The 27,014-nt window shown below is 37.5% G+C and overlaps 1 protein-coding gene across 4 annotated transcripts in view; it reads right to left on the reverse strand.

Annotated features, from left to right (window-relative positions):
- Positions 1-1,034: 1,034 nt before the first annotated feature.
- Positions 1,035-27,014, reverse strand: part of ADAM23 (ADAM metallopeptidase domain 23) — a 170,093-nt gene continuing 144,113 nt past the window's right edge. The window contains exons 23-26 of one of the 4 annotated variants that reach the window (XM_002712550.5): positions 26,637-26,805; positions 24,095-24,206; positions 11,286-11,376; positions 1,035-4,539 (exon numbers count right to left, since the gene is read on the reverse strand). In XM_002712550.5, the coding sequence (XP_002712596.3) occupies positions 4,491-4,539; positions 11,286-11,376; positions 24,095-24,206; positions 26,637-26,805 (421 nt within the window). In that variant the 3' untranslated portion in view covers positions 1,035-4,490. Of the gene's footprint in view, positions 4,540-11,285; positions 11,377-16,291; positions 16,383-24,094; positions 24,207-26,636; positions 26,986-27,014 lie in introns of those variants that run through there. The other 3 variants (XM_008259041.4, XM_008259040.3, XR_011387146.1) reach the window with 3 other exon arrangements.

The following is a 27,014-nucleotide window of genomic DNA, read 5'->3' on the forward strand; positions in this document are numbered from 1 at the left end:
GCAAACTTGCAATTCTAGGGCTTCTGTTTTATTTTCTAATGAGTTTCTGGTTCCTGAGTCACCTTTCTCAATCAGTTACCAAGAAAGCATGGAGCACAATTCACTTTAATGTCAATCTCAAAATCAGAAAGATTTAAAGGATGACATAATCCAAACATCAGATCATTCTTTAAACATCAAATCTAAGTGACATTCTAACATGTTATCCTACCTTAAGTATAATATTCATGTAATTTTAAAGCGTTTATTTTTTATGACATAAAATGGCATCGAAACAAATAAATTCTAGAGAACAAACATAAAGTGTAAAGATAATTCAGACTTGGAAATAAGTGGCTTTTTTAGAGGAACTAGAGGATGAGAGTTTGTGAAGTTAGAAAAATAAACAGGAGTCAGTCCATGAAAGGCAGAACTTCAAGTCACGTTGTTCAGTTTGCAATGTATCCTACAAGAAAGAAACAGCCCTGCAAGTCTTGATTAGAGGAATGATAGAAGAGAGCAGTCTCACCTGGATCTGTATGTGAGCTAACAAGAGGCTGAACCAAGGCACCACAGTGGGGGTGGACAGGAGGCCTACTGGAAACAAGTGTGATGAAGAAATATGAATTGGGGGTCAAATCCGTGTGAGCTATGAGGAAATACTTTTCTCAGAATGTTTTTAATAATATAGTTTGTGTAGCAGTACTTTCTTTATAGCTTGATTGTAAATTTATCAGAGGAAATAGCCATCTGGTCAATAAACTCAGGAGACACTAAAGAAAAATATCAACAGTATGATCCTAAGGTGCTATTGTTTTCTGATTCATAAAAAGCAAATAATTTCCTAATTTAATTTCATGATTAAATTAAACCCTAATCATGAATATATTTAGCATTACAGGTTTTATTTTGCTCCATCGCCTGCTTAAGTTTTCATTAACCTTTTGACTGAGATTGGTGCTAAAACTGATGATATCAAGTGCATGGCCATTTAATAAATAACACAAAAGAACACAGAAAAGGGGCTTAAAAATGATCAGAGCATAAAGCTATTCTACATTAAGAAAAGTTTTAATATACACCTGACCAAAAGATGCATACAATGACTACTGAATCTCCATTCATAGGCAGCCAACAAGATACGAATGAATTTATTAACTTCAAACAAAACTTCAGGTTTTGCACTTTAAAAATTACAAACCATTTAGAAATGAAAATTAACAATGGAAGCAACAATGACTTTAAAACATGATGAGATGATCTTAAAGAAATGGTTCAAGTATTGTTTGTAAATTTTCCAGACATTAGTTTGTGCATTTTCCATCTTTGCATAGTAAAAAACTAAAACCACACACACCACTTGGTAAAACTCCACAGCTCTATGTGATTCATGTTTGATAACATGCACCTATGTGTACTGCTCATTTATCTAATAAGAGTAGCTCTAATTCAGTGGGCTCATGCACTATCCCAGGTGAGCAATGAAGTTAGCGCATGTCTTCTCATCCAGGTGTCATTACTTAACGCAGCAAAAGTATGGCAGGTGAAATGGGAACTTGGTCATCACTTAACACTAACTCTTATTGGGTCACATAAAATGATATGCTTGTGCTTTGAGCTCAAATGAATAAAAAGGACTGTTCACACCACAGAAATTAGCAAATGAATGGCATGTGCAAAGAAAAAAACAGGAGAGTTCGAAACTACATAACCTAATACCATCAAAAATAATTATAACTCCTTGTTGATGGTTGATATGGTTGCATTCCCTTTCATATTCATACACAAAGCTTAAAGCTTGTGCATTTTACGTATACACACAAATAATTCAACATTGGAGCATAGGTTTGGTTACCTATGAAATTGCAAGTGTAACGAAAAGTTACACTGACATTTGCCATATGTACATAATATTTGGGGACCACTGTGGTCTGATTTAAAACATAACATCGCACATTTACAATGTTGTTTGTGAAATGCTCAAAAGTTAACATATTTTGTAACCACCATGGCTTTGTGTCTATTAAGTCACCGTGGTGCTTATGGTAGTGAAATGTGTATGGTGTAGCTGGCAGCAGCTTGGTATCTCCTAGTGAGTCGGACTCAGCAACAGGGAGACACTAAGCAATACAGCAAAAAGAAGAGATACCAAGTAATCTGAGTTTCCTCCAACTTTCGTCTGACCTTAAAAAGCCATTGCCACTAGGTAGAGGGATACAATCTGTGCCTCATGAAGCCAGAAATAAAGTGGATAAAGCATGAAGAAAGCCCTATTATTAGAACATAAACAGAGCTAGTGCTAGAGAAAGACTGCGTGATTATGTAGCACCTATTACTCAGAAAGCAATAATAGGATTAAGATGTCAGGTCTATTGTAGCATATAGAACTTAAGTTTTCTGCTCTTCAACTGCAATACTTCCATACTTAAGATGCCTTGGGGGAAAGAACCCCCACTGTTTTGGACAGTGCATTTTTAGGGAGATAATCCTTTCCAAGGTCAAAGAAAAAGCTGTAAGTCTGATGTCATGAATCTTGCTGAAAAGGGTCTGAGAACTAAATCTAACAACTGATTGAGCACTATGAAAACATCAATAGCACTGAGCATCCTGTACCTAACATGAAGGTGTTAGGGAAGCAAGGGCTCTTTGAGGCCCTCAGGCAAGCTGGGCTCAGGAGAGATGTGCATTGAAGGAAGCAAACATTGACGGGAACAGTTTTGGATAACAAAAACAAAGCTAGGACGATATTTCTTATTTAATTTGTATACTTGACACTTGAACAGAAGCTACCTGGCAACTGGAGAAAGTGAAGGAAACTCAGAGGGACTTGGGAACCCCAGATTCCATTTGCAACTCTGCTTTTGGATGGAACATGGTTGTGTATATTGCAGAATCCCATTATCATCCAGTGCAACATTCCATGGGTCAGCAAAACGCTATGGGTCGGGCAAGCTTTCTTGAAAACACCAGACACAGACTCAAAGCCTAATATGACAATGCTGGCAATGAAGGCATTGCCACCTCCATGCCCATCCACTTGGCAATGGGTTTCTACTATATAGATTTTGAGGCTGGAAGATGAAGCATGAATGAAATATTGACAATAATAGACACAAATAAAATGGAAAGCTTAACTTTTTTTCCAAGCTTTCAAAATTTAAAAATTATTATTTTTTATTTAAGGCTTGAAGTTTATCCTCCTTTCACATTAAAGACAGGGAAAGAAAATCATCAAAATAAAAAACTAAAATAATGAGCTTGGCACTTTTGTGATTAATTTGAGAGGGTGTCTACTTTCTTACATTATATACATGTGTTTATAATGACATCAAAAATCTTTAGACTTGTCAGTACATACATTTGCATTTACATCATTTTTTGTTTTTCATATGGGTTATTTTAGTTTGTGTTTCCCCCCCCCAATTTTGTTTATATTTGGTTTCAAGCATAAACCAACTTTCATTTGCCCATTTTGTGCCCAAACTCCCTGTGTCTGTGGCTACATCTTTTTTCTTAAGCAAGCCCAACAATCGTTGTGCAACGTATTAAAAGAGAGAAGGACAGAGACAAAGAAGGAAAGACAGACAGAAAGGGAGCCAAACACATGGGGAGCAAACAATAAACTCAAATTTACAGAGAATCTTTACAAGAAAAATATTTCAACACAGACAAGTGAAAGTGATGTGTCAAAATCTCTTATTTCTATATGTACATTTAAAAAAAAAAAACTATACAATAGCATCATTGTTCAAATTCCAGCTCCCATTTCCAAAGGATGCTTGGTCCAGGAGAAAAAAAAAAAAAAACAATGGGGAAAGTCAATCAACAAGAGCATGGTCTGTGGAGTTCTGCCAGGGTCGAGTCTAGGATGGGGTATAGGCATTACAAGGGGTGGGGGATTCGAGGTGGTATTAAGAGGGTGGGACATGGAAGTGGGCAGGCATTGAGGAGGCTCGGGCAGCTTTGGGGTGTTTATTGGTCTTCTTCACCTTAGGAATTCCATTGCAGGTTTTGCTGGGGATTGGCTTGCTAGCTTGTTGTTGTGTATATGCCATGCATGTTTTTATCCTTTCGAAAATTTGATCTTCATGCCACTGGAGTTTGTCATTGGAAGTAAGAGAAAAAAATCATGCCAAATCATTTTGAAGATAGTTAAGTGCCAGCAGGCTGAGGGAAAAAATCATTTGCTATTTTTTAAATGGTTCTTTTATTGCACTTAATTTTGTTTGCTTCTTTCTCCTTTAGTTAGAAAAAAAAAAGATTCTGAAACAGTTCCTTTTATAACATGGTCTTTTGCACCCCCCTTTATTGACAAGTGATGGGAGAGGTTCTTTGAAATTATTTCCAAAGGCGACAGTTTTCTTTTACCCTGTCCCTGTCACCCCAACTTCAGTCCTGTAGGCAGTACCACCCAGTGCTGTTTATAGACTTCACGTTCCAATATCACTGTTGCAAATATGTCGTACCCAGAACTCAAGAGAGCAAGGTGGTGTCCATCCAGTGCCGCTGATTCAGATGGGGCCTTGCTGAGTAGGGTCAAACCTCCTCTTCTTGACATTTCTTCCAGAGTGCATCAAAAGAAGATAAGAGCAGGGGAGGGAAGAAATCCACAATATTAATCAGAGGATGATGACAGAAGGTTCAACATCTGACAATAATGCTAGTTCCAGAGCTAAGTAATCAACTCACACAGAGGCAGTCTCCATTAAAACTTTGCAATAGAAACAATGCAACATTGAAAGTTGCATTGAAACACAGAACAGCTAACATTTGGGAAGGTATTTATAAGATTCCTACTGGAGTACCAGCAGGGGAAGGAGGTCTTCAAAAAGTTCATGTGAAAAACTATGCATGGATTTCAGGAAAATTTTGCACAAAAATAAATTTATACATTAATTCTGTCTTCCATGAACTTTCGAAAATACTCTGAATTTTAAGTTGTTTACTTTAAATCAGAGGAAGACTTTGTAGCCCAGTTTGTCACTGATTTCAAAAGTAAACAACATTAATTCACCAGAGGAAAATCATTACTGAGAGGCCTCTTCCACTAGAGGGCTCTTTATGAGAAAGACTCTGAAGGTCTTGTAGCTACTTCCCTTCAAGTGTTCAGAGATCTGTATCAGTGAACTGGTCTTTGCACTAAAGGTGACAACCAAGCCTTGCTCTACTTAGTTGTCCTGCTGCCTTGATGTGTGAGCTCTTACCCGACTCCAGAACAAGCTCTTTTCATATCTAGAAAGCTGAAGAAAGAGTGCACAGTTAGACAGTACACTCAAAGAAGACTGGACACAGGCTTGGGTTAGTCAAGCAAATGCAGCAGTTCAGCTTTGTTGAGAAGCAGCAAGTTAAAATGCCTTGCTCACAGTGTCCAGTCTCCTAAAAAGTGAGTCCTGAGTTTGAACAGAGTAAAAAAGAACCAGCAAGACATTACAAGGCAATAACAAAAATTGGTTGCAACCTCCCCATGGTCTGGCTTCATGTGGGGCATCAAGCAAGGGACTCATGCATTAGTCTGCATTCTGGCAGGTGCAATGCTGCTGCCACCGAGGCATCATGCAAAATTGGAGACGGAGGAGTCTCCAAATTCATCATCCCCCTGCACACTCACTCAGGGCCAGCTGGAAACCCTTATAGGCCCTAAGCATCAAAAAGATTACAATGTATTCCTCCTACCCATATGTAATCCAAAGAAAAACATTGCCCAAGTTTAAAATATGTATAAAGGTATTCTACCAAGTTCTTATTTTTCCCAGGATGATGACTTTGATGCTTGTCTTTTTAAATACAAAACACAAAAAACTTTAGAGAAAACCTTCCTTTCCTTTTTTTAAATCTTTAATTAAAACACCTTCATGAATGGCCTATGTACATGGTGCATTAACCTAGCAGGTAATTTATCACATCAAACGTTATTTGCAACTATTCTTCCAGTGGATGCTCAAGGGGTCAGAGAGGAGAAAGAGGGACTGTCCCACCTTGTGAAATGACCCTAAAGGACCAATGGCATCAACCCAGTTAGCTTTGTGTTGCTGGAACTCAGGAGAAATGTTAAACTAGTGACTCCTCAATGCAAGCAGAGGCAAGAACGAGCCAAGCTCGCACTGTGCGTGTAAATGACTATACTGCCCACATCTAAAGTCCTTCACTCAAGTGCAGAGGATGCCAGATAAACTGCCATGTCCAAGGTCACAAGAGCAACGTGGTTTATTTTTAAATGGAGATAGGAAATTCCATTTCAGCTTGGCACCCTGGCAACCCCTAGTGTCCAAAAGTGTGTGCTCCTTTTAAAAGTTGGTTTTTGAAACTCATATTGCACTTTTTATGAACAATGATCTACAAGGTCATTGGGTCAGACTGTGAGACCAAACTGCCTGTAGAACCTTATATTTTTGGGGGAAAACACCAATTTCAAGAGTTGTATCTCTTCCAGACTCCAGCGGGCGGACAGCAGGCTGGAGTCAGGGGGAGGGAAGCCAGTGATAAGGGCAGAGAGAGATGCCTTTGTGATACACTAGCCTCTTCACGAATAAACCGTAAAACAACTCTTGAGAACTGTCTGTCCGAATTCTCTATATAAAAATTATTTTTGTTCAATTTTAATGTGAAAACTACAAGTATTGTGGGTAGGTCTCTTCCAAAATTACTTCCTCTGAACACCTTTCTGCTCACTAGGATTCTGAATGCAATTAACTTTCTCATTATAACTTGCAGCATATTTCTGGATCATAATAAAATATCAGTGCAATCCACAAACTTTACATTGGACATAGTATCCATCAATCTTTATTATTTGTGGAAAATCTGTAATATTGTCCACAACATATGAGGGGCTTGGAAAAGCTCACAAAAATGCTATTAAAAGGTAAGTTTATTTTGATGTAAAAAAGCTTGAAATTCACACCTAGTTTTTTTTCATAATATGTTCTTCCCATGAAGCGTCTATATATAAAATTAAAACAAAACAGTAATAATAGCCATCTTAGAGCTCTAAAGCCTTTAGCTCTTCTTTCAAGGATATTTATTTCCCCACTGCTATCACAGTCTTACCTTCTGATGCTGAGTCACCCCACTCCCATCAAAATCCCCCTTATCCACCCCTTCCTAAACCACCTTACGCTGGATTCACCTCCCTACTTGGCTGAGTCAGGGAAACACCTCTTCTGAGTCTGCCACCATCTCCACCTGCTAAGGTCTGAATGAGGAAGTGTTTAACACTGGAGACACAGGCACTAAGGGAATCCTGCTGTTTATTTTGCACTGGGACATGCCATGGAATTCACTGAAGCAGCACTATGGCTATCTCTTCAGAGGAAGACTTAGCTAAAAGACATTTATTCTTCTGAGAAAATACAATCAGCAATATTAAATTCCTTTAAAATTTCATACAATTTGACATTCAAGCAACTCAGTTAACTTCCTTGCTGATAATTTAGCCATATTCCTTTACATTTTATTTTATGTATTGATATAAATGGAATTTTTTTCCCCGGCATGTCCAACAAAATGCAGCATCAGCTAAAGCCAGGTTCAGCATGAACCTGTAACCCCAGAGAGAGGAAACCACCTATGATAATGGTACAATTGTATTAAACTAACACCTTCCACGTAAGGAACCACTCTGCCAGGCCATTATTGATGGTAGTGGAAACCCACTTTGCCACTGAATCCCATGGACAGGCTAGTGGTGGGATGGTGAGGCACGTGATAGGACACAAACTACAGAGCTCAATATTCATTTAGTGATCCTGGTGACTTGACCTGTCAACAAACTATGTTGCTATTATCTTCATGTTCTTCTCTTAGCATCACCTAGAACTTCTGTTTACCTACACCATCATGACCAAATTGCTCACATTTAAATTCCTGTATTCAAATTTAGGGAATGTCTAATATAAAGCCACATCCAGAGAAATAATGGCAATCCTGTTCATTTATAAGTGGAGATTGGAAATTCTCCTTTCATCTTCCCTAAGCTTTGGGGAAGACACTACTAAAATGACACATCATTAACTCAACATTTTCCAATGTCCGAGAAGAGAAACAACTCTAAGTCTCACTGAGCAACACTACTATGAAACTTAGAGTGGATATATGGAGTCTCTAGCACAAAACCAGGATAGAAGCTGGCAGTTCTTAGCACCTCAGTTCATAACTTTACCTGTGTGTGGGGGTAGGTGATGGAGGAGTAAGGGAGCATGGCATGAGCAAAAATCAATGTAAATATAGGGGGAAATGAGACAACTTGGTGAGCCATGTGCCTATGCACACAGGATTTCTCAGGGAAATCTTAAGACCCCAAACTCCTGAGTATCCATGGACGAAGTCATCTCTTACTATTCTTATATTTCTGGAGTATAGTATTAACCAAAGTTACTGATGTATACCTGCCACATTAGCCAATATGTCCAAATAGATAAGAAAGCACTTTTTTTTTTGTTTTCACAATTTCTACAACCTTGATTGTGGCCATCTCCTTTGCACTAATCAAAGCTTTCTGACTACTACTCTGCTAAAATAAGTAATCTAAATTTATATTATTTCTATATTACATTTTTTATAAATCTTTATCACTTTACCCACACAAATGTGCACATATTCACACATACAAATAGTCATGCTTTCAGGAAAAGAACCATAAAGAACAAGAGACAACATCAGGGCAAAGCTGTATTTCTCATTCATGCTTGAGCAGATCATGTATGGTATGGCACATCTTCCACATATAAATTACCCGCAGAGTTAACACCTAAAGAAATGTGACATCAGGAAAAAACAATATTTCCCTGCGTAGTTAATGTATTTTCCTTCACACTAAAGGTATACATACCCTCACATTCTTTAGGCTGCTCTGCGAACTCTTCTTCCAATAATAAAAATCCTGACTTAAGGAGATTCTGTATGGTATTTTGAGCAATTCCTCAACAAACTATTTCCAACCTCTAATTCTAAAGGAACATCTTTTATTTACACTGAAATAAATGGAACACTTAAAGGCTTTCATTTCAGCCAACAAATAATTATAATTTTAAATTACCTTTAGACTAACAGTCTCTAAAATTGCTCAATTGATAGGAAACCTAAACATTTCATTAGCACAAAAATTCTTTTATCATAAGGTAAAATTATTTAAAGTTTAATACAAGCCACATAACTACTTTTAAAGTCTACAGCAAATTAAGATCTTCATGTGGGAACCTATAGTTAGCATGAAGAGCCATCACTTCCTAAATTTAAACTCCTTGAATTGTACATTCAAGAATTAGTCTTAGTCCTTGCCGTCGTCTTTTCTTCTTCTTCTTCTTTTGCTTCAGGGCATGAAATACTGACTTCACACTATCATGCACCTTTCTACAAAGTTTTCTCTTACAGTGAATAATGTAGTCACAGGGCATGGGCAGCAACTGTGATTTGGTTCAGCAGCACATATACCTGCACAAATAGCCCTATGCGGCAGTCAGCTCAATGAGTGACTGTCAATCCCCCACTTTTATTTTCCTGCTTCTCTCTTGATTAGATACATGTCTCAGATATAAATCACCTGTACCGGGCCTAATCCACTTATATACACAGTGATAAAGGCTTTTCAGTTTTCCCCAAAGAAACATGCAATTCAAGCTGTGAGCTAGGCCAGGCTGCTGTTTTGAGGTCCTGCTACAGAACAGTGGACTCTGATCTCCAAATGCTGAAATGATAAATTTGGTATTGCAGGTGGCTGGATGGAAGGGTGCAGAACAGACAGTTTTCCAGGCTTTTGGCACTCAGGTTTCTCCATGCCAAGAAGGCAAAAGCTTGGGCACAGGCCAAATCTGTTTTTCTTGAGGCATATTTAAAGAAAGTTCAAGGGAGTATTGTACAATAAATAAGATGGTATAGTGTTTCTGTAGAGGCCAATGACTTTTACAATAGTGAGACACTAAGATGTTTTAGCTTGAATTAAGCCAGCACAAAGGAAAATATATTTTTCATTAGCTGCCACATCATAGTTGTCTCACTATCTGAGCCACATTTTGTTAATACCAAGATGAGAAATTCAAATGCAAGCTACCCATTTTGCATGTGTGTCTTTGAGAACACAATGTTGCCACAGATACTCCTTGAACTCTCTGAGTTCAGCTTTAACAAATATCTCTGTTGAAAAGAAGTACCATTTGATAATACCTTTCCAGGTCAAAGCTACTCAAAAACTGTAGGCTTACTCATGAAATCTTCATATGAAAACAAATTAGCAGAAAGAATTGAATTTACTCAAATAATCTTTTGGTTGCTTTTATTTCCTAATCAATCAGCTTCTAATAATAACATTTTAATTGATTTAAATATATGAATTCAGGATTTCAAATGTAAAATGCAATGCATAATTATGGCAATTATTCAGATTCCTCTGAGTAAACAAATAAAGGAACAGAGGGTTTTGAAGATGGGTAATGGTCTTATTTCCCCTCTTAATTGTTCCATACATGTGATCAAAAATTAATTTATCATGGGGAATATTTGGCCTATGATGGAAATTCCTACAAATCATAATAATCAAGTCAGCAGAGCGTGAAATGCACAAAAAGTGATTATCCAATGAATCTGAGGCATAGAAACAAACTAGATAAATTAGGTTTAAACATTTTGATCATAATTAAGGTTTATTTGTGATTATCTGGTATGGTCTATTTAAACAAATGTACTCGTGTGATCAATGTGCAATCCAAGTTATGAAATCCAATAATGAAAACACACCAGGCCTACCACTTATGTCAGCAATGGCCATTGATTAGAGAATACTAACCATTCTAATGCCATAGATTTTAAATGCCAATTTGAAACTAATTCAGATGGTTAGTAAATTAATAAAACCATTAAAAAATTTTCTCATTTAAATAAGCTTTTCAAATTACAAAGTTACATATAATGTGTTACATGTGAAAAATAATGACCACAGGCTGTGAAATTTGCAAGTATCAATGAACCATCAAACACTTTTGAACAGATAAAGGAACTTATTTACACCCAACAGTTTGTTTCTCCTCTTGCTCCTATGAGCTGGGATGTCTTCCACTTAAGAATTTCTACTTTGTTCCCCTTTAAATGAGTGCATATGAACTCCTTCTATATTTCATGTTTTCCCTCTTGCCAGAAGATGACATTTAAGGTTCTGTGTTTCTTTTTTTCTAACCCAATTCTGAGTAAAAACATTTATTCTTTGTAGTTTTCCTATTAAAACTTAAAATCTTGTAGCAGGAACTCAAAACTTGGTTATGTAAGCAGAAAAGAGAAGTGCCAGAGCCACTTAGAAGAAGACATGCGGCATTGCTTACTTAAATCCCCAGCCTGTGCCCCCAAGGACAATAGCTGCTACCAGGATGGCACCAGCGATGGAGCCTATTATGAGATTGGTGGCACTAGGACCTGTGACAAAGGATCATGGGAAGAAAGTCATATGAGCCAACTACTTTCATTACCACAGGGGGAAAGGCAATTAAGTAGTTTCAGGAAGTAAATACCCAGCATTAAGAGAGCTGAATGGTTAAATCGCTTTCATTTACTTAGTTTGATTGTACTTTAGATGCTATGGTCAGCAATTGCTTGGATTTACATAGTTTTAAATCTAAAATTTCTGCACCACTGATGAACAGATTCCATTAAATTCAACTTCTGCATTATTTGAAGCAAATGCCCCACTCACTATTGTTACTATTGTCTCTGTTTCCCAGTATCATGACTCAAACAAGTAAAAGTACATAAAGAACACAACTGCATTAGAATTGGTTCAACCTGACTGACAAATGAAGGCAAGAAACGAACACACAAAGTTGTCTAAATGGTAACATTTTTATTCCTCACTTGGAGACTGTTAAAACTTGTATGTCAGAGGAGATTAGCAATAAAGACCTGACTTTGAAAGCCTGCTCTCAAAGAAATATTCCTTCATAGTACTCAAGAGTTTTAAACACCAAATTGGGGTTCCAACTGCAAAATATAAAGGAGACATAAAACTCATTTGGGTAATTCTGGAGAAATGGAAAAAAGAATTCCTTAGATTTAATTGAGAATATATTTTAAATTTGCACTTATCACTAAGAAAAATTTAAGACTTGGAGATATAAGAAGAGAGTCACAGAGGAAAAAAAAAAAAAAGAAGAGAGCCAGAGGAAAGCAAGAAAGGGAATACAAGGTGAATATCTACCAATTGTTAAGAATCAATATGTACTGCAGTAATACCCCCACTCACTCGCTACTCTCCTAGGCTTAGCATTTTTAAAATCTAAGTAATATTAAACTTAGTGCAATAATTTTTTTAAATATCTCATTCCTTGAGTATGCTATTATGCAGAGGTAGTATCTCCTGATAACAAAATACTTTCAGTCCTATACATTCCTACTCCAGAAGTCACAATGCCAATTTTACTAGTTTTTCTAAAATCCTTGAGGTTGCATATACATTCATATCTGTGTAAAAAAAATTCTCTTTTCTGCTCACATCAGCGCCCTCAACTGTGTACATAAATGGATGCCACCTTTGGCAGCATTAAAATATGTGCCCAGAGACCAGTGCTTGTGGGTGTGAATGGCATGGGAGGACAGGTGCAATGGACTCTGAGGAATATAGGTCTCTCCAGACTGTTGGACTTGTGGCATGCCCATTACACCACTGAGACCTCCCAGAACACAATCTCAGTGGTTTTAGAGATCTTCCATGATAACACATAAATGGTGAGAGCAATTAAAGCAGTTAAGCTAGTGTACATGGAGCACTTACTATCTGCCAGGGGCAGATACACTATCTGTCATACACTATCTCATTTCATTCACAAAAGCCATATGAAATAGGAACTATGACTATCCCTGTTCAACAGATGAAGGAACAGAAGCTTCTAGATGTTAATAAGTGATGGAAGCAAGATTTGAACACAGATTTGTCTGACTCTGAAACCCACGGTATAAATCAAGGGTCAGTAACGACAGCCTACAGACCAAATCGAGCCCCACTGCCTGTTTTTGCAAAGAAATTTTATTGGAAGCTAGCTATGCTTTTTAATTTCCACATTGCTATGGCTGTTTTCATGCTAAGACAACATTGTTAGAGGTTGTAATAGATAACCTGTAGCCTTGACAGCCAAAACCATCTGACTCCTGACACGGTTTGCTAACCCCTGCTCAGATAATACTTTATTCCTTTTACATGTGTTCCCTCCCCACATTTCAAGAGGGAATCACACATTAAAGCAAACATTCATGAGATACTATGGTTTAGATATAATCTACACTGTGTCAGTTCAGAAAACACAGATTGAGGTTAGACTCAATACATAATCCATGAGAAATGATTTCTGATTTACAATTACAAAGCAAGGAATACAATTTTTTAAATTAGGAAAAAATCCTTAGTGCCAAAATGTACATTACAATATTAATTAGGCTAATTAGTGTTAATCTATACTGTATACATGAATTTTATTTTTAAGAAACTTTTTAAACAGTTATGGCAAAGTTCAGAAATTGAAAAATCAATAAACCAGTACACAAGAACAGTGTGTAAATGAAGATTAATAAACAACAAGACTATTTTAGCACAAATATATATACACTTATATGGACTTACCTGTCACAACCAGAAACAGTCACAAACCAACAACACTAGAAAGGATTGACGAAAACGAACATTGGTAACAAGGACTATGTTTTAAAACAAAGGTCTTTTATTTTTTCTATGTCTAAGACTCAAATAAAGGAATGTTAAAATTCATCTCTTCAATTAGGACATTTCAGCAAGCCAAAATTATTGTCAATAGATGATATTTTTAAAATGCATTCGAATATTTGGATCAAAATAAGACCCAGCTTATTTTCTGCTTGCTGTAAATTAAGCAAACATGTTATAACAAAAACAAAACTAAGGAAAAAAAAGTGAAGCAGCCAGGATGTGAACCAGTGCCCATATGGTGAGGCTGTCCAGTTGGGCTGGGCGTCTGTGGGCCCCTCCGGCTTTAGCAGAATGTCTTGAGTGCTGTAAGCTGTGACAGAGAGGTTTGCTCTGAGATTTGCTCATACCTCTCCCCATTGTAACATCCTATGTTACAGACCCTGGTTTTGACCACATCTTCAAACTAGTTGCAATTTTCCACTCAGAACTAGCAGAGAGGGAAGAAGATAGCTTTTAGAAACCCCCATGTGGGTTGTCACCAAAAAAAAAAAAAAAAAAAAAACCTACTATCACTATAGGCCCCAAATCAATGAGCATACAGTAAGTGAAACCCCTATTCAATGGACACCCCCATGGGAAGACCCAACAAGAAAACAAGAGAGCCTTAAAGACTCAGTGTACTTTCTGAAAACCAGTGTCCCATTGTGGCACTCCATCTCACCTCCTCCTAGATGAGATGTGTCACTTTCACTTTGCAAAACAAAGAAACAACAAAGTTTCCACTTATTGAAAAAAATGCATCCGGGTTGATTTGTAGAAAACTACCCTTTTTCAAGGAGAAGGGTCATGTAGATGTATGTATTGAATTGGCCTTAGAAAAGGAACAGGAATTCTGCATATAATCCAGTCAACAGAACTAAGGTCATACTTTATAGGACAAAGTTCTTGTTCTCTCTAAATATTTTTACCTGCATTCTATACTGTATTTTCTAACAAGCAAGAGGAAACGAAAATTTATTTTCTAGTGTTTTTAACGTTCCTGGCTGTCTCACTTCATAGTTTATAATGTTGAAAAGTTGGTTAAAAGATCCAAAGCTGGGGCCAGTGCTGGGGTGTAGCAGGTAAAGCGGCTGCCTGCAGTGCCGGCATCCCCTAGGGATGCCAGTTCGAGACCCTGCTGCTCCACTTCTGATCCAGCTCTCTGCTATGGCCTGGGAAAGCAGTGGAGGATGACTCAAGTCCTGGGCCCCTGCATCCACATGGGAGACCCGGAAGAAGCTCCTGGCTCCTGGCTTTGGATCGGCCCAGCTCCAGCCGTTGCGGCCAATTGGGAAGTGAACCAGCAGATGGAAGACTCTCTCTCTGCCTCTCCTTCTCTCTCTCTGTATAACTCTTTCACATTAACAAATAAATCTTTAAAATAAAAAGATCCAAAGCTGACCAAAGTCCTCCAAACTAGGGCAAAGGAGGGTCAAGACATCTTCAACACAAATGTGACCTATGGACCTGCTTCTCTCTTAATATTCTTCTGGTACTGGAATCTCTCAGCATGTAAGAAGAGCACCCAGGTGCTGCAACTAATGAGACTAAGGAGGAACATCTCTGATAGTATCAACTTGCCCATGATTTGGGCTGGCTGGTAAAGGATACCTGATGATACCTTAAGATACTGGTAATTCATTCCTGCGCCACTGTGAAGCGTTACCACTATCACCACAGCAAACAGAAAAGACCATGTGTGAAGGACTATTTCTGTCATTCATAAATGTTTTCTCTGTAATTAGAGAGGAAAAAATCATAATAATCTTTTAGTCTGCAGATTAGCAATCTCATGAAGCAGCATCCCATGGAGAACTTGATGCTATTCTGGGGATGTGGATCAAGTATGGAGCAATCTAAATACAGGCACCATGAGAGTTGTATTTGTGTGAGAGCTTAATGGGCAAGTGGCACAGAATATATTTATTTATACCCTGGATTCTTTGGAGACAAACCCAGTAAATGAATTGCAGATGTTCTCTTAGAGTTATGCATGTTTAGATTAAATTACTTTTCATTCTTAATGCTCCTTGCTCCCAAATATTTATGTAAACTTCAAATTTGAGTTATTAACCCATTCTATAAGAACAAAACGATGGCCATATCCTCAACATCTTCTATGAACAAGTGTCTCCTATGTCATCCTAAATAAATGAGAGAAAGTATTAATGATTATCAATCTTGTCTTTAAAAAGTGCTACAAAGATTCGTAATTCCTAGCTGTATGTGTGGATCTGTTCAACTGGTGAAGATTAAATTCACTATAACAGTCCTAATAAAATACTCACATAGAAGCATTTTTGCCAATAAATAGTAAAAGAAAAAAGTGAAGCTCATATTTGAAAATTTATTTTATAAGTAAAGGAGTAATGGAAGTTTTGGACTGTTGCCTTAATTAGGAACGTATCATAAGCACCTCCAACATCATTGTATGCCCCACATTGTTCCAGACAGGAGAAGGTTCTACAAAAATACACAAGAAAACCACAGACACAAATACACAAATAAGTCCAAATCACACCACGAGTTGCACAATCACAGGAAACAGAGTCCACAAGACAAAACTTGGAAAAGTATCAAGCATCACCTCACACACCAGGCACCACACAGAAACACTCGGAAACTCATAAAGATGCTTACTCTATTCCCCACCCTGTGCCTCCAAAAATCACCCCCAGGGCCAGAATGGTGCCCGCCACGGCCCCTATTAGCCTGCTTGTGGCCAAGTTCACTGTGTGGAGGGAAAAGGGAGATCTTTTAACAAAAGAAATGACAAACTGAATTACAGAAGAATCTATTCAGAAAACTCTTTGAGAGCCAGTTAAATATTGAAAACTTTGCTTCAAGATTTGGAAGCAAGATTTACATACACATTGAATATATTTGAGGATAATTTTAAATTTATCTTCAAATTCCACATATCCTATTTTAAAACAAAATCTCTTGCAAATACTTTATACACATAAATAAACCAATTTCCCTTATAGTTCCTACCAGGTGTGAGATAAAATTAAATGTAGCTTAAATTGCATAGCAGCAAATCTTTATTTTTAGGATTTTATGAATTTTCAAACTGCAAAATATGCCCAAGAAGACACATCATTTTAAAATTTAGAAGATATCAGTTTTATGAAAATCTTTAAAAATTTTTTAAAGTATCTTTAAAATTAAGTGTACTTTTACCGAAGAAGTTAATGAAAAACGTATTTCAAATAACTCCGCAAAGTTTGGATTTCTACTGTAGTATATGGACATTTAGTTTTTTGTTCATATTCTCCAATATATAAATTACGAGCTAGGAGAAGGTTGGGGTCTCCAGGAAACTGTATCAGTTGCTACTGACCACCAAGTGGTAGATTCCTACAAAGTGGGATTTCCACCTGTGCATCACCACTTCTGTGTGTACCTTCCGTTCATTGGAAGATGGGCCTTGAATGGTTAGACTTTCCCCAGGTTTCACTACTCCTACAAGAGGAAGCTTGTTGTTAAAGCAAGCAGGCTGATTATTTAGGGCTGTGTGTGTCTGTGTGCATATCTACAGTGTATATCACATTTCTATATGAACCAAAAGTACTGGCTTCAAATCACCTTACCAATGAAAGCAGAGTTGTGCTTCAATGAGGCTATACTTTACAGAGATGGTATGCTATGTCACTACTCTTTTAAGGCATAGCATTGGGTTCCTTGACCTTGGCAGCTAAATACTCTCAAAGGAAGAGCGGGAATGTTGCATCTCTAGCCCTGTTGAGCAACTGTACAATTACTTAACCATATCACAGAGTCAGCAATGTGAGTGACAGAGTCCAGTGCTGTCATTAAGCACAATCTGACCTGTTCTCAAAAAACAAAGAGAGATAAGGACACGACAGAAAACAGGAGAGGTCTACTGAGAGCAGTGAGGGGGAAGAGAAGGAGATCAGCATGCAAAATGGCAGCAATGTTGCCTAAATGCAAGAATGCATCGTTAACGCAACAGAACCTGAATTACAGCTCAGAATTTCAAAACACAGAGGCAGATACTGAGATGGAAACGTCTTCCAAATATGTTTTTTTAAGACCTTGCAGAATCATTGATTTCAAAATCCTAAATTAACCAAGGGTACTTTATTACTTCATAACTCTATTTTTGCTGAATTTTAGGCATTGGCTCTCAGAGCTAAAAACCATGACATAGAGTCTGATTACATCTTCACTTTTTTATAACAGCCTTATGATGGGAGAAACACCCACTCATGTGATGCTAAATGTTAATTTTTTTTAAATTATAACTGCTTGAAAGAGGAATAAAAATAACAATTTAAAAAGCTTTTGTATTTGCTATGGTGTAATTTCTCAAGGCAGAAACAAGAGACTGGCAATCCACCATGCAGGTGTTAGAACTTCAACCTGAGGAACAAGAAATTCCCAGATTTGCTTCAAATACATATTCAATGTAAACAGTATAGTTGGTACTCTCCACTGAACAAGAATAATGATTTTGAAATTCTTAACCAACAGGTACTATTAACACAAAGCAAGAGAAAATAAAGGGGGAACCGGCCTTTTCAAAAGCTTGTTCTACAGTTCTTGTTCTCCCTCCTCCCCACTGCTTTTAGTTATGGAATACTGAAAACATACAGAGTGATTCAGTCCATTCTTTGCCATTACATACCTATTGGGGTTATCTCCTCAATAATTACTCAACCTGTTTTCAAATCGACATGAATTAACAGAGTGGCTCACAGGTAGGTGGATTTTTATCGAGGACGTGTTTGAGAATGGAGGTTGGAGCTGCTTTTCACAGCACAAAGAATTTATCTGACAGAAAAATTTTTCTTTGGATCGTTAAGGGCTTATAGTCTAACTTTACTTCTATACCAATTTATTTATTATGTAGCCTATCTTCAAGGAACTATGCTGGGCACACAATTGTACATATAAGATAGATACAGATAGATGCAGCTTCTCATCCTACCATCCTTTTAAAGCTTCTAGCTGATAACAAATCTTCATAACAGGAGCTTCACTTTGCTCCTGGACGACACATGTAACTGTCACAATAATGAGTCTGTGGAACCTGATTGTCAACTAGCAATATGTTTTCAGGTTTATTTCTGCTGCTTATTGGCTTATTATTTTTAGTCTTGGTTCCTGCTATTTATGCTAAAAGGTAGAATTTTAAATGGCAAGATACAAACCATACATTTTCTTCTTTTCTAAGATTTTCTATTTTATATGTAGACATCTTCCCCCAGACAATTCACATGGAAGTTACATTTCAAAATTTTACTCTTTGAGACTGTGGTTTATCCCCCTGTTTTCATACACTTATAAGAGTTTCTGATATAGGAAGGTGCATGATTTCATTCATGTAATTCCCATGAGGCAAAAGGGGCTAGCTAACCTGCATCACCTACTCCCTCAAAGGTGGGAAGCAACAAGGCCATCATCTGTATTCTCTGGTCCAATGTTAAGTCTGCAGAATTTATTATTTCCATATTTTATTATAGAGATTTGAAACAATACAAAGCTCTTTATATTTCAAAGTAAATTTTGGTATTACAAATAGAAATCTGCCTCCATATTTCAACATGTTAGATGCACTATAAGATCTCTTTACTCTTCTCCATGAAATAAAAAATACTAAGTTCATTTTTGGATGAATTGGGAAAATGCTTAAAAGAAAGCAAAACAGATTATTTCATTTGAGAATATTATTTTACTCAGTCTATGCAGTCAATGAAAATATACAGTTTTTCTAAACTCAAGCAAAATAAACTGATAGTTACTAAAATTTTTTTAAACCTGGTAAATCTCTAAGTTATTGATGAGGCCATTGTTAATGAGAGAAACCTCTAGGTGACATGTAATTATACAAGAGCATGGTCACATAAGATAACCATGATGTCTCAAGTCCAATCATCTGAAATGCAAAATGAAAGACATGTACACACACAAAGAAAGTCTCCCAAAGGAAGATGGAAAAAATAAACATAAACAGGAAACAATTCTCTCCTGGGTATTAAGACTTAGAAACCACTGTTTTCAAACTTCTAAACACTGATAATACAATACTTCCCTCTTTTTCAATTTCATAATAAGATCATCGGCAAGTAGTGAGTTGGTTAATAAGCTTAATCATTACTTGGTTATTGTTTCTTCTTATTAGTGTGCTATAAGAACTAGCAGAGTAACTCAATATTCAGCTTTAAATGATGGAATGTGGAATAACAGAAAAACACTGGGCTCAGATCAGGTGATTACATTGTATTCTTGGCTCTTCCACTAACTGCTAACCCTAATAATTAACTTGGTTTCTCATTTGCAAAACCTTTGTCCTGCACTGATTGCCTGCAAGGCACTTTCCATTTCTGATTTTATGATTAAGGTGGTGATGAAAGGGTCTGACCAAAGTTTCCCAACAATGTCCCTGTCCAGACATATCACCGAAAACATCTGACATGTGATACAAACCACCAAAAGAGAAAACCTACATTGTATTCCACATAAAAAGACTCAGGCAAAGCTGTCCACAATTTGAAAAAAACTTAAGGATACTTAACATGGATCTTCCTATAGCAGGTGGGAAATCTAGGTCTTTTAAATAGAGTTAAAATATCCCATCCTTGTAGAACAAAGAAAATAATTTCTTTCAATAATTTCAACAGAAACAAGTTGAGAGAAGAGAAACCAAAAGTTTTCCTATATGAAATAAATTACAATGGAGGAAGAATATAGTGTACAATAGAAATCTTTAAAAAAAAAAACTCCTTGTTCACATGTTCACATGCTTTGAGCTTTGGGATTCTATTCCTTGTCTTTCAATGATTTTGGTTTGAGACATTGGAATGAACAATATTGCATGTTTTAAACAACTAGAAATTTTGCAGACAATCATGGCAATGATCTTACGATGTTTTGAGTCACCGCCCTGATGGAGAGGTTGTATTTCTTACTGCTCTAAAAACTTATAGTTAAAACAAAGTAATACACAAACACATCAGCTCATTTCCGACATTCTCAAATCAATGGATATGGAATTGCAGAATTAGCCTTTATTTGTACAAATTTGGTATTGATCCAAAGGACAACAATTGGGTACAATCTATCTTTTGTGCCCATATTCATGATTCTAAAAAGACAACCATTTAGTGGCAGATTTGGGGTGCCACCACCTGCAATGCTGGTGTCCCATTTGAGTTCTGTTTTGAGTCCTAGCTGCTCCACTTTCCATCCAGCTCACTGCTAATGCACCTGGGAAAGCAGCAGCAGATGTCCCAAGCACTTGGGCCTCTGCTACTCATGTCAGAGACCCAGATGGGATTCCAAGCTCCTGGGTTTGGCTGGCCCAGTATGGGCCATTGAGGCCATTTGGGGAGTGAACCACTGGATGGAAGCTGCCTCTCTCTGTCTCTCCCTCTCTCTGCAACTCTTCCTTTCTAATAAATAAATTAATAAATCTTTTTTTAAGGCAAATATTTTCATTATCATTCTTGAACTTCTCTCTCCACCCCAAGGACGTATGCCAAAATAACTCAAACGAAGTATTTTCTAACACCTCCTCACTGCATCTATACAGAAAGCTTCAGCTACTGATGCACTGTGAGTGTTGCTCATTACAAATGCCAAGCGTTTAGGGAGGGCCCAACCACAGCACTCAGGGTGGTAAGTGCCAACCAAACCAGCCAGATAATAACAAAAACATCCAGGGTGCAGTTCTGAAAACCTTGGCACCTCACACACTGCTAAACCTACAGTCAAGAATGCACTACTTGTTTCGATATATTGAGTTTATTACCTGTTACTCTTCAGCCAGGCAATATCACAAATGGCTATGATTAAACTAAAATTTAGCACTAACATGAAGCATTTCATTTCCTTTACATATTTCCAAAAGAAAGAGACATAATATGTGTAGACTACTGGCTATGTGGCAAAGATGCAGAACAGCCAGTAAATATTTACCAAATGGATAAAAACAAAGTAAAATACATAATTTCTCCATGAGCACCTTCTTTTAACCAGAATATCAAAAATAAAATCATAAAACCTACAACAAGGTATTAAAATGTATGATACCTATTGTTTCCCATGTTACAAAAATATTAACAAACTCTTCTACAGAGGTTAAAAGATATAAAAAACTATTATTGATGGGCTTGTGATTTAGTTGTTCTAAAGCTGCTTTATTTTTCTAGAAACAATAAAGAAATATTTGATCTTAACTTATATCAATGACATTTTCAATGTAATCAAAATTATTAGAGATTAACAAAGATTTTTATAATTTTAGAACAGTGACCTTTACTCTAGTGACTCCATGTCTTAATTAAGAATGAAAAGAGAGAGACCAGCACTGTGGCATAGTAGGTTAAGCCTCTGCCCATGGTGCCCGCATCCCATATGGAGCCGGTTTGTGTCCCAGCTGTTCCTTTTATGATGTAGCTTTCTGCTATGGCCTGGAAAGCAGTGGAAGATGGCCCAAAAACTTATAGGCCCCTGCACCCACGTGGGAGACCTAGAAGAAGCTCCTGGCTCCTGGCCTCAGATTGGCTCAACTTCAGCCATTGCAGCCATTTGGTAAGTGAACCAATGGATGGAAGACTACCCTCTCTGCCTCTCAAATAAATATAAATAAATAAATAATAGATTTATCTTTAAAAAAAGAGTGAAAAAAGGAAACAAAGGAAAGAAATATGCAAGAGTGCTTATATTGGTGTTCTTGTATTGTGGAATTAAGGGTGATTTTTATTTTCTTTTTAATCTTTTCTCTATTTTCAAAACTTTCTATGATAAACGTATATTACTTGAAAGATTAAAAAAGTTATTTTTAAAAGTTAATATAAGACCAAAACATTAAATGAGGAGAAATCAAAGCAAAACAAAAGGCAGCTTCTTGCAAATATAGTTGCTTATGTCTCCAAAAGCTCTTCTTGGAACAGGTGGGTGAAGGAAAGCAGAATAGACAGCAACAGACAATTAATAATCCCCTTCCCACCTAAAGAAGAGGACAGAGCCTAAGCAAACGTAGCTCTGCTTCTCCATCAACTCTTTATACAGAGGGCTTTAGACCTCGCCCAAAGAAATAGCATCTAGGTCTTTAAAAGTACCACAGACATGCTAAGGAAAGAATGACCCTCTTGTCAGAACCTAAATCTAACTTGTGAAGGTGGAGCCAAAAATTTTTTGTTCCAGTTTTAAGCGATAAAAGACTAAATGTAAAATTGGAATAGGCTCCCTTTTAGAAATAGAAGCACAGAAATAGACTGTGGGGGTGTGATTATGATTCTTACGGAACTTTAAAACATGGGCATATAAAAAATACACAAAATGTAATTTAACACTCCACTATTACCAAACAACTCACATGCAACTGAATCAGCCTAAAGCTCTTCAGGAATTGAGGACTACAGAGCTTCGTCTGCTTTTGAAGCAATATTTTCCAATGTGGACTACACTGAAGAGCAGAGAGTTTAAATGAACCTTCAGGCAAAACTAAGCAGTTCAAAATGATTCTATTTCTGTATGTATTTTCCCTCCTGTAGAAGAAAAGCAGGGTAGTTATTCATAAAAACTGTTAATAGTACCGTGAAGAAGTAGGTATACAACATCATTATGTATGTTAAAATCGGTTCTAGTATTCTTTGGTTTCTCACGTATGCTACAGTAAGCATATTGTGACTTAAGACTTTTCTAGATCTTTGAGAATTATGTGTAGGGTGGAAAACGGGGAGAATAACGAGCAACTGACTACCCTATTCATGATGGCACAGACATAACATGACACAATGGAGGAGAGCATGAGTGTCAGACCAGAGTCTTGGTCCCAGCCCAGTCTCTCATTATCTGGGTAACGACCATGGCTGGGCATTCTCAGCTGCAAAATCGGAGTGTGCTTCTGGGTGGCACTGACACTTCTAAGTGAAAATTCTAACTTCTCCCTTCTTAACTGCTGACTAAAACAAAGGTTCTTCTTTGAAGAATTAAAAGGTCTTTGAAAAACTCCTAACTCCTTCTTAATCAAAAGAGTGTTTAAAAATAGCATGGAAGGCTACAATTTCCCACTGGACGAATTCACATATTAAGGGAATAACCAGAGTCCCACATCAGCAAAAAAGATGCTTTATCTATTAGAGAACTGGCATGGCTTAGACAAGCTATAAAATAACTAGAATTTGCAATTCTATATAAAATGAGTTTTAAAGGAAAGAAAGGAAACTGGATTAATGGAAACCTACATATGTATTTCTTCCTAATCTCAGTTCTAATCTAGGAGGCAATTCAAACTTTTCTTAAGTAAGACACAAAATCTCCAGTTCACCAGTAATGTGAATGACATGACTTAATGGCAAGAAAGGTATTCTGATGCGTTCTCTATGAAATCTATGGAAGTGTTATATTGGTGCATTGGAAGAGTGATAATGAATTCAGTCTGAAATGAATGGAAAGTGAAATCACACAAACCCTTGGGTCCTTCATCCTTGGGAGAGGGAAGGTTCCTAACCGGATCCCGGATACTGCAGTCTGTCCCTGCCCAGGTGAAATCACAGATGCAGGTGGCTTCATTACTACACACCTGTCAAGGAAAAAGAGCAGAGATGGGGCATTTTGACAGGGCTTAGCAGAATAATAGTGACAAATGCAAGAGTCACAGGAGCAAGGAGAAAGCTTTGAAAACCACTTGTAACTTTTCAAGATTCCTTTGGTTTTGAGCACTAGACATAAACAATGCACAGATGATATTGTTGAATGATATTTTCGATTAATTATAAGAAAATAAAAGTCAATAAGGGCACATGTGTAAATTATATTTGAGTGACCCATGTTGATATAATTTAAGTACATCAATGTCTAACCATAGTTTTGTTTCCAGGAATATACTTCAAAAGTATACATGCTTAATTCAACAAATTCGCAGGTACTGTTCTCAGAGGACTTTGCCAGAGGTAGAAGGCTTTGGGTTCAAGAGACATTAAGACAGGAGACCTAAGTCAGCAACACACTGCATTACCTCACCATGACCAACACCAGACATTTGGTGGAGCTTTCCCTGCCCAATAAGCAGCCCTCCCACATTCACTGCCAGTCCCTGAGTACTCTTTGCTCAGTCAGCCAGGCTGAAGACCCCAGGAGAATCTTTGCCTTCCCATGGGTTCCAGGCTGTAGGCTAGAATGGACTTCTAACATAAATAAGCAGCCATCTGAAAAGCAGACAGGGAGTTTAAACCCTTATTCCTCTGTGAAATACACTGAGAGCCGGATTATTAGAGATGATAAAATTAGAAGCTTTTTAATCTGTAACATTACAATACCATGATTATTATTAACAAAGCTAAATTCCAACTTTTTTATCAAGATGAGAAAGTGACAGAGGTAGGAGGACATTAGTAAGAGCCTCTTTTATGCGTTAAGTTTTACGTTTTCAGAGCAACAGCTGAAAAGGTTGCCCAGTTATTTTACTTATGTAGAAATTGCTAAGTGCCAGGAACCAATACTATGTGCTTTACGTAAAAGTATCTCATTTAATCCTCACACCAGCACCCTGATGACCAAGAGATGTTAAATGACTTGTCAAAAGTCACTGAGACCGCAAGGGGCAGAACCAGGAATCAAATCCATGATTCTTTCCAGTACCCAAATCTATGCTCCTAATCATTAGGCTTTCTTTCCTATGAGCCTATGATTCAACCAAACCTCAAACCCTAGACAATAGTTGGCACAGGTTCTTGGGGCCTTCCATCTTTTTCTATCATCTGCCTATCAATCTATTTTGCAATAGTTTTATCTTCGTTTTAGCATCTCGCTTTTTGATGATTGCTCTGTTTCTTATTGTCTCTTTTTTTTCTATTTCTGGTCTATATAAATTTTTGAAATACCTTCCTTTTGCTAATCCTAATTTATTAAACTAATGTTAATAATTAAAGTTCATTTTTGGATATGAAGTCTAGGTTTGCCAGTAACGACAACTTGCCCAAATACTTTGTTCTCAGAATTAAAGAGATGGGCAGGCGAGAATAGGTGCAGCGTCTTCTCCTTGGCTGACAGTGATCCAAGCATAACTGTAAAATTTCAGCCTTGTGATTCACACCACTGACCCAACACCTAGTTTAGCATGATCTGGTACACATACTTGTAGATAAACAATATGCACACTGAGCGGCTGAAAGTGAACTGCTGAGATGATTTGTTTTGAATTGTACAAAACGATCACATGGAGTTCCTTTAGGAGTAGTACCAATTTTCCTCCAGTCTTTTGATGTTATGATGGTTAATTTTATTTGCCAACCTGATGCAGCCACGGGGTGCCCCAAATAAGCATTATTTTGAGGTGTGTCTCTGAGAGTGTTTCTAGATGAGATTAGCATTTCAGTCACTGGACTCTATAAAGTGCATGGGTACATGGCCTTCCTGAATGTCAACAGGCATCACCCACACCACTGAGGGCCTGAATAGAACATGAAGGAGGAGGAGGGAGTCCGCCTCTTTGTTTATCCTGCTTCACTGCTGAAGCAGGAACATCTCATATCATCTTCTCTAGCCCTGGGACTGGGATTCATCCCAGCAGTTCTACCACTTCTCCCATCTGGACTCAACCTGAACCGCACCACCAGCTTTCCATGCTCTCAATCATCAAGACAGCAACTGTGGGACTTCCCAGCCTCCACAATCATGTGAGCCAATTCCTAAGAACAAGTCTCCCATTTACCTGGGCAGAGAGCATCTCCCATTGGTTCTGTTTCTCTGGAGACTCCTGACTGATACGGATAGCAAGTCATATTGAGAATGTGCTACATATGAATAGCCAGTGATACAAGAAACAACAAAAATAAAAGCATATGAACACAGAGGACATTCTCAGCAGATAGGGACACTAAATAAATGTTAAAACCAGTGCACAGATCTTGACAATAACCATGATAGGAGAATTGAATGGGAAATCTAACCATGTGAACTTTGAGGATGCTAGACATGGACGCTTCAAGCTGGAACATAGATATCTACTTACCCCATGGCCTGAACAGACTTTACCCTTGGAATCAAGGGGACAGCTGCTCATATTGAGGGCTTGAATCTGTAGGCACTTCCGATCTAAACACATCATAGATGGGCCACATGGTGTTCCATCTTCTACATAGCCCACATCTGTGTCATCATCTAAAACTACGTGAGCACCACTAAAAGAAGAAAGATATTTACACACAATTATCACCACACTGAGAAGTACAACATCAACCCACATGAAGCTTGTCTTCCTGAAAATGCAGATGCTGTTGGTCAATTTGAGTTTCTCTCAGAATTTCCCTACTTTTTCCCTTTAATAAAACATCAGGAAAAAGAAACTACTTGTCACTATCCTTATTACACTGCATATCATCATGAAAAA

Source organism: Oryctolagus cuniculus, chromosome 3 (assembly GCF_964237555.1).
Source record: "Oryctolagus cuniculus chromosome 3, mOryCun1.1, whole genome shotgun sequence".
NCBI lineage: Eukaryota > Metazoa > Chordata > Mammalia > Lagomorpha > Leporidae > Oryctolagus > Oryctolagus cuniculus.